This window comes from Kogia breviceps, chromosome 8, assembly GCF_026419965.1.
Source record: "Kogia breviceps isolate mKogBre1 chromosome 8, mKogBre1 haplotype 1, whole genome shotgun sequence".
NCBI classification, from domain to species: domain Eukaryota; kingdom Metazoa; phylum Chordata; class Mammalia; order Artiodactyla; family Physeteridae; genus Kogia; species Kogia breviceps.
This window is the reverse complement of record NC_081317.1, coordinates 53,110,138-53,124,305: the sequence shown is the minus strand read 5'-3', so window position 1 is coordinate 53,124,305 and position 14,168 is coordinate 53,110,138. Positions and strand designations below refer to the sequence as shown.

Here is a 14,168-nt window from a genome sequence, read left to right as displayed (position 1 = left end):
CATATGCTGTTCAAATATTATTTTCAATTTGTACTATGATGTGTAAAAAGTCAGGAAGCAAGGTAAACAGACCCAGAACCAACTCCTTTTTTTTTTTTTTTTTTTTTTTTGCGGTACGCGGGCCTCTCACTGTTGTGGCCTCTCCCGTTGCGGAGCACAGGCTCCGGACGCGCAGGCTCAGCGGCCATGGCTCACAGGCCCAGCCGCTCTGCGGCATGTGGGATCTTCCCGGACTGGGGCACGAACCCATGTCCCCTGCATTGGCAGGCAGACTCTCAACCACTGCGCCACCAGGGAAGCCCCAGTTCCTTTTTTTGAAACTTTTTAGACAACTAGGACTGGTTAAAATCTCTAAGCTACCTCTTGATGATACCAAATGTGGCAAATTCCAAGTATATACACAGACCAGAGACACCCAGAAAACCCTGCTTGTCAGAACCAAAAGGTTTGCAAAGGTGCTGGGGTTTCTCTGGTGTGCGCTGATATCAACAAATGCAGGCATGCCCTCTGCGGAGCATGCATCATTGTTATCTCTGTAATTATGGCTGGCTCAGTCCTCTGAGAATTAGATCCTCAAGACTGAATCAGAATTAAATCTTGTCTTGGAAAGTGCTTGGTGGTCAGGTTGCTTTCACTCCTTCACTAGTGAAAAGAATGCTAGTTATGATTGAAAGACTTCATCGGAGTTGAGGTTATTATACTTGAGAAGCATTTTATCTCTGTTTGCTTTTATCCCCCTGCAAGAATCCTGACTCAGTGCAGTTCCTAAACGGAACAGTGCTTTGGGGACCTATGAAAAAGGCAGTCTGCAGAAATTGTTAATTATTTCTAAAAATAACTCCGGGAGACAGGCTAATGGTAATGACTGGGTTCTGGCACTTTATGGTTATAGCAACCACATTTATATATTTTGATTTCCTCCCCTAGTGCTTAATTATCTCCATGTGGACATTATCATGGTGTGTCATTGAAAGTATTAAAAATTTAATTAATTGCTTGACAGTTATAGCTTGTGGAAACTACAATAGTGGTAATCTTTTTACATTTTTAATTTTTGGTTCAAATAAACCTAACTAATCACAGAGTAACCACAAAATCTTCAAATGGCAAATTAGACACTATAAAGTATAGCTACCAACTGCAGATTTTAGTGTTTTTATATTCTACAGCAACAAACTGCCGAATCTAAAAAAAAATCAGCTAAAGCATTCTGTGTCTTCCTGATCTCTACTATGTATATTCTACTAGAAGATTTTAAGCTTTGTCATAGAAATATGGCTGAAATCACAAATTTTTAAAAAATGTATTCAGACAAGGCAAATATTTAATTATAAACTACAGAAGTTCAATATATTGAATGTGTGTTTGCATTTTATTGTCAGATGGTGTAAAATTTTATTAGTTTTCTATAGTAATCATTGCTTAGGCTGGTTTATGGTGATTTTCTTACTATATTACAGTTAGTTCTTTACATGGATCTGGGAGTGTATCTAATAAGATGATTAGAGTTTACTATTTAGTTAATCTGAAAATGAATAGATTTTTAAAATTAATTTTAATGGTCTTTTGGCATTGTAGAGCAATGAGTCTAACTTAATTTTTTAAAGGAAAAGATTTTACATAATATTTTAGTATTGCCTTCTCTATCATTTCAGGTAAGACCAGAAATCCAAATTCCTGATGACCTAGATGAAGATGAAGATGAGGAGGTCGATGAAAAGGATGTGGATCTTTCCATTCCTGGTTCTTGCTATCTCAAACTGTTGTCACTCACTGCTCCTTCCGTTTTACCAGGTGACTCCTATTTTGTGTCAGGGAAGCTAGCATTTTTTTAGTGATTTTAACTGTCTGATTAATTGTGCTCTTTTGTGATGTACACATATTATAGCTTACTTTAATCTTAAATACTTATTTTCTATGTGTCTTATAGGGACTGCTTGAGGTAGTATGGTGTTCAAAACACACTGAAAAATGTTGGACTCAAGTAAAAGTAAACTGGAGAACTAGTTTAAACAACCATTTTCACAGAAAAATTTAAATTCATCTCAAAAGTTAAATTTATTCTACAAGACAAATTTGCAGTGGGACTTTAAGTCACTGATTCAAATGGTTCTTTAGCTTATTTATATGAGATAAGTGAAAAGATCATTAGAATCTTCAGAAATTGCCTGGGTAGTTTCATCATTAGAAATATATTCTTCCTAAAGAAATGGTGGTACCAGTATTTCAGAGCTATACATTAATGCTTTTAAAAAATAGATTAACTTGTATGGTCGTTCAGCTTTGATATAAAGTATACAGGACCTTGACATTTAAAAAATTATTCTAATTATACCTAATTATTCTAATTCAATAGTAGCCAACATTTTCCCAAGCATGCATCTATTACCTTATTCTGTCCCAAATCTACCCTGAATGTTCATGGATGTAAAAATTTAATTTCTGAAAATTAAATTCAATAAACACAAGAAATGTCATCTTTATCTTCTCAGTCATAATCTCAGTAGCCTGTAATGTTAGAAGTTTTTATCCTTGGTTTCATCCCACATGGAGATTCCTGAGGAATTCAGCCAAGTATATAGTAGTATTTCTTGCTAGACAAAGCTCCTGTCCCAAATTCCTGCCTCCTTTCATTAGAGAAAACTGAACGGTACAACTTAGACAGAGTTCACCTTTTCTTTTCTCCTGATGTCCAGAACAAGCCTTAAGGACTTGTTCCCTTTTTTTTCCTCCTGTTCGTCCCCACTTCCTACCTGAAGGGTCTTCAGAGTCTAGGACCTCCCCTGCGGTTAATAGTAAGTCCAAGGAAGAAAAAAGCCGTCAGTTATCCAAAGTTCCTCCTGTATCCCAGAATAACCTTAAAGTTCAAAGTCCTCTTGGACTTTTGCATTCATGGTATTTTACTTTCATTTAAACTACTCTCAGGGCTGGAATTAATTTGATAATCCTTAATTCTCTGAAGAGCTTGACAAGTAGACAAATTTTCACTCCTGGGTAAGTCTTCGTGCAGATGTGTACTTATCTCTTGACATGTATCAGCTTTTACCAGAATACGATGTCTTTTGAGAAAGCATGAAATTCTTTCCTCACAAATGCATGATTCTCAGGTCCATTCTGAAAAGTCTATAATCCTCCCAAGCTTGAAGCAGTCATACATGTGCATGTACATACAGGAATTGAAATGTATGACCTGCAGTTGGATATTACTCACACTTTTCATTTAGATGATGTGTTGATCAGGATCTTCGCAGGAAATTCAGAGGGAGTAATTGAGAGTTTAATAAAGGGACTGCTTAAAGGTGTGTTGTCAAGGTTAAAGGAAATTCACAAGCAATGGTGAATCATCTAAGAATGGTTAATGTCTCTCAGCATGAAGAGGTAAGGGAAGGGAGCAGTTAGGAGAATAAGAGAGAGCTTCTGTGTCATAAGAAGCTCCTAAGTGGAGCAAGCCCTTCAAAAGAGGGATGCAGACAACCTGGAGCAGTCCTGCAGGAGGGTGTCTGGGGAGTACATGCCCTCACCTCTGTTTTCGCCCTGTGATCTCCTGCCAGTGTCTCCCATTGGATGAAGCCAACTAAAAGCCAGAGGACAAGGGAGTCTGATGATGCAGTTGTGAAAGGTTATTCTTCTGGGGCACAGAGTAGGGTTGAGAGGGTGGATCTGGAGGGGTAAATAGAAAACATACTATACAGGTGTTCTCTGGGCTTTGAATGGAGAAGCTTTGTTGTACTTAGGAAAGTTCTATATAGGAGTGACAGAACTGAGTACATAATACATGTTCCAGTGAGTACCTCTGCCTTTAATTTAATTGTGGTCATTTACAGGAGACTTTTAGACCTATTCAGAATGAAATTCTAGTTTAGGTAGGCAGACTCTTGCTTTTTGTTCCTATAATAAGAGGCACCTGTGGTGGTTTCCTTTTTTGTTTTCCATATGATTTGTTTAGCTTTAATTTTTGTTGTTTTTGTTTCTGCATTGGGTAACGTCTATAGTGGTCCTCAAGAAAATAACACTTGAATATAAACCTATCATGCTAATCAGTATTTTGTTTGGATACCCTGTTGTCTTCTGACCCCACATTACTGCATTACCTTATAATAAGTGAAGATGTCAGGCAATAAAGATCTTGAGCTTAATTAGAAGGAACACAAAGAAATAATGAGTTAATTTTTTAAAATAAGTGTACTGATATTACTGCAGAATGATGGATAGTCATAAAGGGCCTCTGTGAAAATATCTAAATGACAGGAAGGAGACAGTCACGTGGACATTGGGGATTAGTGTGTTCCAGGTGGAAGGAATGGCAAGTGCAGTGACCTTGACTTAGATATGAATTTTGTGTTATTGAGGAATGGAAAAAAAGGCCGTGTGTCTTTAACACAGCTAGGAAGGAAGGTGGGTGGTAGAGATGAGGTCACAGAGAGAGTCAGGGACTAGGTCATAGAAGGCCTTGATCATTGTCTTGACGTTATTCTATGTACAGTGAAAAAGCATTGAAAGATGTTAGGGAAGGAAATGACATAAAACTGTAGCTTCTTTCTGGGTAGAGGGTGGTTTAGAGGAGTGGTCATGAGGAGAAGAAACCAAGAACTAGTTTTTAAATTTATCCAGATGAGGAAGAGAGAAGATAATGACTGGGCAAGTAGCAGTGAAAATGGAGAGAAACGGATGGATTTGAGATATATTTTTAAAGGTAGATCTAAAAGGACTTGCTACATATAAGGAATGTGAGAAAGAGAGGAATTAAGAATGACTAAGTTTTTAAGCTTGAGTTACTGGGTACCATATTCTGGTTTGGGGAAGACTAAAAAAGGACTGGGAATCAAGAATTGTTTTTTTACTTTGTGAAATTTGACCTGAAATACAGCTAAGTTGTTGTTGTTGGTGTGGGTGTGTATGAGTTAAGAATAAATGTTTCTCTTCTAGCATACTATATTCACTCTACTTTTGGTCTCCTTTTATTTCTTTCAGCTTTGGAGGAATTTTTTACATCACTTGTGAAGCAAGAAATGGTGAATATGCCCCGTGGGGTGTATCACTCTGCACTAAAAGGAGGTGCCCGCTTAGATCAAGGAAAGACTGTAGCAGGAATCCCCAATTTTATGTTGAAAATGTATGAAACAAACAAGCAACCAGGTTTGAAACCTGGCCTTGCGGGTAAGCACAATACATAGTATCAGGGTACAGGATTTTAATGTGATGATTTAAGTTTCTCTTCCAAGTAGGGTGTAATAGGGCACGGAAAGGCATTGCTGCTGCTGCTAACGTCTAGACACAGCTGGATAAATTAAAAAAATGAATCACATTCACATCAGAGAACTGTAGAAACAAAAGACATAGATAAAACAAAGAATAGACTGAAATTACGGAATGGAGAGACCATTTTAGATTGTTCCCTATGGACCTGTCCAACGCCCTGGCCCCTACCCCATGGGAGATATTCACTGATTCTGGTTGTGGGCTGGGATTGGGTATTGGCCCAGGAAGAGGCCTGTTGGAGGATAGAGAAACCAGTAAAGCTTTCAGTGGTTTCATGGGACTAGGCTGATGTGATGATTAATTTTATGTGTCATCTTCATTGGGCTAAGTGATGCTCAGATAACTGGTAAGTATTATTTCTGAGTGTGTTTCCAGAAGAGGTTAGCCTTTGACTCAGTAGACTGAGTAAAGAAGATCACCCTGAGCAGTGTGGGTGGGCAACATCCAATCCATTGGAAGACCTGAATAGAACAAAAAGGTAGAGGAATGGTGAATTTGCTCTCTTTGCTTGAGCTGGGAGATGCATCTTCTCCTGCCTTTGGACATTGGTGCTCCTGGTTCTTGGGCTTTCTGACTCAGACTGAATTGCACCACAGGCTTTCCTGGTTCTCTAGTTTGCAGACAGCAGATCATGGGACTTCTCAGCCTCAAAAATCTTGGGAGTCAATTCCCATAATAAATCTCCTCTTGCTTATCTACATATCTGTACCTATATATATCCTGTTGGTTATGTTTCTCTGAAGATTCTAATACAGGTGACAAACTGGAGATTTTCCTCATAAGCAATTTGGTGACTTTTGAGTTTGCACTGAAAGTTAAAGAACTAGGCTGATGCTTCTGAGAGGCAGTGAAATCTCCAGTCTTGTGGTGCTTAGGAAACAAAGACTGGCTAGGAGAATGGGCCTGAAAACAAAGCACACAAGTAGTGAATTGATACTGAGATCTACAGCTCTTTTCTCCTGGATGCACTTAACTAATTTTGGCCTCAAATAGTGGCCGAAATTCAGGCTTGACCTTAACAAGAGGCTGTTGCAGGAGGCAGAGAAGCCAACAGAGATCGTGACATTTATGTGGTAACCTGAGTGACAAGACTGGGGACTTGAGACCCTTCAAACACACAGCCTGTTTCTCCCTTAAGATATTTGTCAAATTTTGCAGCTTTGTAGGAAGTTAAAAGCTAAGCTGAAAATTTCTGAGGACAGATCCAAATCTCTGAATCTCCCATAATCTTACTATAGTGAAGAGTGAAAGACCGATTAGACTGTCAGTTGATAATCTTGAGGAGGCATGCCTTAGGAGCAGGGTTGAACCAGAGGTAGACTGAGATTTACCAAAGCTATAGTCAAGCCTAACTCAGTTAAATCCCTCATTCACTTGAGATGATCTGTCCTTCACTCTGTCTGCCTAACAGAGGAGAAAATCCTCTGATTAAAAAAATAATAATATTATTTAGAATTTCTGTGGTTCTTTCATATACTCTCCAGTGAAAAAGTGTTAGACATATGAAAAAGGAAGAAGCTAGAAATGAAGGGAATATTTCATGGAGATAAAGAAGTCAGTCCATTAGAAAAGTATCACAATTCTAATCAATGTGCCAAAATAACAGAGTTTTAAACTATATGACAAAAATTAGCAGAACTAACTAAATAGACAAATCCACAATAATAGTGGAAAACTCTTAAACAGCTTTTTCAATGGTGTGATGAACAAGCAGACAAAAAAATCAAGTTCACAAAATATATGAATAATACTATGAACAAACATAAGTGACATATGGAACATTGTATCTTATAGTAATAGAATTTGTATGCTCTTTAACTGTACATTGGAAACTTATCAAAATGGTTATATGGCAGACCATACATTTCAACAAATTTCAAAATATTGAACTCATTGATTCTGTCCTCTGATAACAATGGGATTAAGCTAAACTAAATAACAAAAAGATAACTAGAATTTCTCCACTCTCCTGGAAATTGAACAGTACACTTATAAATCATCCATGGATCAAAGAAAAAAATCAAAATGGAAATCAGAAAATATTTTGAACTGAATAATAATGAAAATATGCCAAATTACAACTTGTGGGATGCAGCTAAAATAGTATTAGCAGGTGATAAAAACTCTCCAGAAAGTGGGCATAGAGGGGAACCTACCTCAACATAATAAAGGACATATACAGCAAACTCACAGCAAACATCATTCTCAATGGTGAAAAACTGAAAACATTTCCTCTAAGATTAGGAACACAACAAGGATATCCACTCTTGCCACTATTGTTCAACATAGCTTTGGAAGTCCTAACCACAGCAATCAGAGAAGAAAAAGAAATAACAGGAATACAAATTGGAAAAGAAGAAGTAAAACTGTCACTGTTTGCAGATGACATGTACTGTACGTAGATAATCCTAAGAATGCCACCAGAAAACTACTAGAACTAATCAATGAATTCAGTAAAGTTGCAGGATACAAAATTAATGAACAGAAATCTCTAGCATTCCTACACACTAACAATGAAAGATCAGGAAAAGAAATTAAGGAAACAATCCCATTCACCATTACAACAAAAAGAATAAAATAGGAATAAACCTACTGAAGGAGGTAAAAAACCTGTACTCAGAAAACTATAAGACACTGATGAAAGAAATCAAAGATGACACAAACAAATGGAGAAATATACCATGTTCTTGGATTGGAAGAATCATTATTGTGAAAATGACTATACTACCCAAAGCACTCTACAGATTCAACGCAATCCGTATCAAATTACTAATGGCATTTTTTACAGAACTAGAACAAAAAATCTTAAAATTTTTATGGAGACACAAAAGATGCCAAATAGCCAAAGCAATGTTGAGGGAAAAAAATGGAACTGGGTGATTCAGACTCCATGACTTCAGACTATACTACAAAGCTACAGTCAGGGCTTCCCTGGTGGCGCAGTGGTTGAGAATCCGCCTGCCTATGCAGGGGATACGGGTTCGTGCCCCGGTCCGGGAAGATCCCACATGCCGCGGAGCGGCTGGGCCCGTGAGCCATGGCCGCTGAGCCTGTGCGTCCGGAGCCTGTGCTCCGCAACGGGAGAGGCCACAACAGTGAGAGGCCCGCGTACCACCAAAAAAAAAAAAAAAAAAAAAAAAAAAAAAGCTACAGTCATCAAGAGAGTATGGTACTGGCACAAAAACAAATATAGATCAATGGAACAGGATAGAAAGCCAAGAGATAAACCCACAGACCTATGGTCAACTAATCTATGACAAAGGAGGCAAAGACATACAGTGGAGAAAAGACAGTCTATTCAATAAGTGGTGCTGAAAAAACTGGACAGCTACATATAAAAGAATTAAATTAGAACATTCCCTAACACCATACACAAAAATAAACTCAAAATGGATTAAAGACCTAAACGTAAGACCAGACACTATAAAATTCTTAGAGGAAAACACAGGAAGAATACTCTTTGACATAAATCACAGCAAGATCTTTTTTGACCCACCTCCTAGAGTAATGGATATAAAAACAAAAATAAACAAATGGGACCTAATGAAACTTAAAAGCTTTTGCACAAAAAGGAAACTATAAACAAGATGAAAAGACAACCCTCAGAATGGGAGAAAATATTTGCAAACGAATCAACAAAGGATTAGTCTCCAAAATATATAAAAAGCTTACACAGCTCAATATTAAAAAAACAAACAACCCAATCAAAAAATAGGCAGAAAACCTAAATAGACATTTCTCCGAAGAAGCCATACAGATGGCCAAGAGGCACATGAAAAGTTGCTCAACATCTCTAATTATTAGAGAAATGCAAATCAAGACTGCAGTGAGGTATCACCTCACACCAGTTAGAATGGGCATTATCAGAAAATCTACAAGCAACAAATGCTGGAGAGGGTGTGGAGAAAAGGGAACACTCTTGTACTGTTGGTGGGAATGTAAATTGATACAACCACTATGGTGAACAGTATGGAGGTTCCTTAAAAAACTAAAAATAGAATTACCATATGACCCAGCAATCCCACTACTGGGCATACACCCAGAGAAAACCATAATTCAAAAAGATACATACACCCCAATGTTCATTGCAGCACTGTTTACAATAGCCAGGTCATGGAAGCAACCTAAATGTCCATTGACAGACAAATGAATAAAGAAGATGTGGTACGTATATACAATGGAATATTACTCAGCCATAAAAAGGAATGAAATTGGGTCATTTATATAGACATGGATGGACCTAGAGACTGTCATACAGAGTGAAGTAAGAAAGAGAAAAACAAATATCATATATTAACGCATATATGTGGAATCTAGAAAAATGGCACAGATGAACCAGTTTTCAAAGGAGAAATAGAGACAGAGTAGAGAACAAACGTATGGACACCAAGGAGGGAAAGAGGAGGTCAGGGGTGGTGGTGATGGGAAAAAAAAAATCTTTTGAAGTCTTATAATTTCCATTTTCGAGTTCACCCATTTCATTAAAAATTATCTGCTTTACCTGTAAAGAACAAAACAACAGTGTTAGAAATTTATACCCTTAATGCATATACTGAAAAAAGAATAAAAGAAAACAATTATAGTTTAAGCTTCTATTTCAAGAAACTTGGAGAAGAACAACAAATTAAACTTAAAGAAATGATAAAGGAAGGAATAATAAAGATAGGAATAAAAATCAATGCAATAGGAAACACAGGAAATAAAGAAAATAAGCAAAGCCAAAGGTGATTCTTTGAAAAGTTTAATGAGGACTTCCCTGATGGCGAATTGGTTAAGAATCTGCCTGTCAGTGCAGGGGACACGGGTTCAATCCCTGGTCTGGGAAGACCCCACACGCCACGGAACAGCTAAGCCCGTGTGCCACAACTACTGAGCCTGCACTCTAGAGCCTGCAAGCCATGACTATTGAGCCTGTGTGCCACAAGTACTGAAGCCCATGGGCCCTAGAGCCCATGTGCCACAACTACTGAGCCCGCGTGCTGCAACTAGTGAAGGCTGTGCTCCTAGAGTCCTTGCTCCACAATAAGAGAAGCCACTACAATGAGAAGCCTGTGCACCACGATGAAGAGTAGCCTCCACTCACCACAACTAGAGAAGCCCACACACAGCAACGGAGACCCAACGCAGCCAAAAATAAACAAAATTAAAAATAAATAAATAAATAAAGCTTCTAGTTTTTTAAAAAAGAAAAGTTTAAGAAAATAGATAAAGCTGTTGTAAGGCTGGACAAAAAAGAGAAATACAGATCACCTATATCAGGAACAACAAAGGAGACATCGCTTCAGGCCCTACAGCATTCAAAACATTAAAGGATATTTTGAAGAACTTTTAGCCAATGAATTTCACAGTTTATATGAGATTGTAGAAATTCGTCAAAATATAAAACTTTGCAAAACTGACAGAGGGAGAAATAGACTATATGAATAGTTTGATATGTATTAAAGAAATTGAATCTGTAGCAACCTTCCCACAAAGGAAACCTAGGTGCAGATGGCTTCCTTGGTCAAGTCTTCAAAAAAATTAAGGGAGAAATAACAGTGGTCTTTATAAATGTCAACAGAGGAAAAAAAAAAAGAGAACACTCTTTTTTTTTTTTTTTTTTTTTTTTTTTTTTTTTTTTTTTTTCCTGCGGTACGCGGGCCTCTCACTGTTGTGGCCTCTCCCATTGCGGAGCACAGGCTCCGGACGCACAGGCCCAGCGGCCATGGCTCACGGGCTTAGTTGCTCCGCGGCATGTGGGATCTTCCCGGACCGGGGCACGAACCCGTGTCCCCTACATCGGCAGGCGGATTCTCAACCACTGCGCCACCAGGGAAGCCCGAGAACACTCTTGATTGAGATCAGCATAATCTTGATACCAAGTAGAAGAAGAGAATAGTAAAGGCCAGTCTCTTCCATGAACATAGTTGCAAAAATTCCCCCAAAGTATGTTAGAGAAGGGAGGAAAAAAGGGAGAGTGAATGTATGTGAGTACAGGTATGAGGGAAAACTAGTCCACTTATGGGTAGAAACTAAAGGAACCCATATTATCAGGAGTTCACAAAGACTGACATGCACAAGCATTTCTCTTTCATTGAAATTTGTTTTTAAAGAAAAGCTTAATAGAATTTCTAGAAGTAACAGTTCACAAAATTTAAAATAAGACATGATTTGAAATTTTCTCATCTATTTACAAATGAATAAGGCTTGTCAGTAAGTGATAGTTTCAATATGGTAACTTCTTATAGCTCTTTTTTTATTCACAGTTAAAAATCATAATTTGCTTAGCATATTTTAATTTCTAAATCTAATTAATGAGTTTTTCATAAGCAATGTTTTTATTTTTTTTTAAGGTGGTATGCTATTTTGTTATGATATTTCAATGTATCAGAGTAAAGATGGCAAACCATTGAATAGACTGATGGCCAATAGAGGGCGAAGTTTCAAGCAGACTTCACTTGCTCTAGTGCATGAGGTAGGTGCCTTCCCATGCTCTGTAACAGGTTTTTCTTGCTTATATATGTTGTGGGGTTTCCCTCCTTTATGCCCATGAAATTTAGTGTGTGTTTGGGAATTATTTTTCTCTTTATCATAATTAATTTAAGTGGCTTTTAAAGACAACCAGAATAATTGAGCCAACTGAATACTAAAATATTTTGAGGTATTTCTCAAAGAAACTGGCATGCTTCCCCACTGCTCAGCCTGTTAAGGAGTAGTATCTTGGAATTTGGTTTATTTCATCAGTATTTAACTTTCATATTTCAGAATAAATACCAGTTTATTATTTAAAGAAATAATTTTTCCTGTGTCTTAATTGTGATCCTTTGAAAGTATGTAGAGCACCAGTGTTTATATTTTGTGAATGTTGGGAATTAACAGTAAATAATAGTGTTTAGGGAAAAAAAAAAAAAACCTTTGGTTTTAGTGTTTATTTAATTTTTCTTTTAGGCCACCCTTTTAAAATAAAGTTACGTTATTTTTTGCTTGAAATCTGATCGTTGCAGATGGTAGCAATATGAGAGGGAAGAGGGAAGTTGTAAAGCACTTGGGAAATTTGTTGTTTTTTAAAATTTTATGACAGGTACCTATAAATTAAAATGTATGAATGAATAACAAAACATCACAGCAAAGAGGTTTATTTTACATAATTTAAACATAAGTTATATACAAATTATAAATGAAAATATGTAAATTGTAAAAATTTTAAAGGATATGAGGTAAAAATAGTGCTTCTACAGTATGTTTGTATTAAATCTTATTTTGAGACATAATTTATAAATCTTGGCATCACTAATTTGATTTGATTTATTCTGTGTCATACCAATTACCACCAATTAGCATAGCCAGGTTTTTTGTTTATTTGTTTTTTGGCCGTGCACGTGCATGGCATGAGGGATCTTAGTTCCCTGACCAGGGATTGAACCCATGCCCGCTACAGTGGAAGCGCAGAGTCTTAACCACTGGACTGCCAGGGAAGTCCCAGCATAGCCAGATTTTAAAGACCCACCTCTATCCTAGCCACCCATATTAGTTTTATATATTTAGTTAGAATTGAAATTATGTAAATATTTGATTCAGAACCTTTTTTGTCTAACACAGTGTCTTTATTTAACTAAGGAGGGAAGAAAGATCTGGGGAGAGCAGTGTTTCTCTGGGAAGAAGAGAGGTTTAATTTCATAAAAGAGGAAAAAGCATAGGTAATTTCTAGATTTGTTCTCCCTAGCATATTATTTGTTGGTATGGAGAAGAAGAGATTTGGTACCTTTTTGGGTTTTAAAGCTGTGTACTTAATGTGGATAACCAAATTGTTAAGTATTAATAGAAGCCTAATTTTAAAAGTACCATCAAAAAAGAAACAAAAAAAGTGTTAATGTGGAGGTAGCAGAAGACACCTAATAAATTCAGAAAATGGAATCAGAACTTATGAGGTGTACCTTAGATGTAAACAGAGAAAATATTTGGGTTATGATACTTGTTGCTTGTATTTTAGAATGCCTAGAAAATTTCAAGAGATGAGAAAAGATCATAATTTTAGGAGTCAATTGGAAGGCACATTAGACAGAATTCTGCCAAATCTATGGTAGGATTTTGTTTGGATTCATTTTCTGTTTACTATAATTCATTTTTTTAAAAAAGAGAATGAACCATGCAGTTTCTCAGACTATCTGACAACAAATAATAAGAATTTTAAGAGCTAGTTAATAAGTATAACAATTGCAATAATAATAGCTAATAACCAGCTCAGATGCTTCAAAATTTGCCATGCATATATTAATTCATTTAATCTCTGTATTAACACTTTGAGGTTGGTACTGTTAATGTGCTTGACACAGGTAAGTAGAGGAGCCTGGAAATTGAACCCAGGAAGCATGATTACCCAGTTCTTGAACTACCTTGTACCATCCCAGGGCAATCAGAGAACAATTTTAAAATACCTTTGGTTTTTTCCAGGATGACTCTAGTATTTCCTAACTCTCCTCCTTTCTTCTAGTATTTCTTTTGTTGCAGTCGCTTTGGTATTTTTCCAGCTGAAATTTCTTCAGACTTTGCTTTGGTTCCCATCACTGCTTTGTTCTGAGTCTTTTTGTTTTTAAAAAGCCTGTCGTCATTGTTTCAATCTGTGTATTAATTTACCCATTGATGGACCTTTGGGTTGTTTCTACTTTTTCCAGATTATGGCTAAAGCTGCTATAAACATTATCATACAGGTGTATGTGTTGACATCTGCTTTCATTTCTTTTGAGTAAATAACTACCTAAGAATGGGATTGCTAGGTCTTTTGGTGAGTGAATTTAAGAAAACTACCCGACTGTTTTTCTAGTGACTGTCCCATTTTGAGTGCCCACCGGCAATGTAAGGGAGTTCTGGTTGCTCTGCCTTCCTTGCCAGTGCTCAGTATGGTCAGTTTTTTAAATTTAGCAGTTCTCATA

General features: G+C 37.0%; 1 protein-coding gene across 4 annotated transcripts in view; it reads left to right on the top strand.

Moving 5' to 3' along the window:
• The window catches only part of FOCAD (focadhesin), a 326,170-nt gene that overhangs the window by 213,208 nt on the left and 98,794 nt on the right, over positions 1-14,168 (top strand). For all 4 annotated transcript variants that reach the window (XM_067041424.1, XM_059072504.2, XM_067041423.1 and 1 more), the window contains exons 19-21: positions 1,656-1,794; positions 4,972-5,157; positions 11,592-11,713. In XM_067041424.1, the coding sequence (XP_066897525.1) occupies positions 1,656-1,794; positions 4,972-5,157; positions 11,592-11,713 (447 nt within the window). The remainder of the gene's footprint in view (positions 1-1,655; positions 1,795-4,971; positions 5,158-11,591; positions 11,714-14,168) is intronic.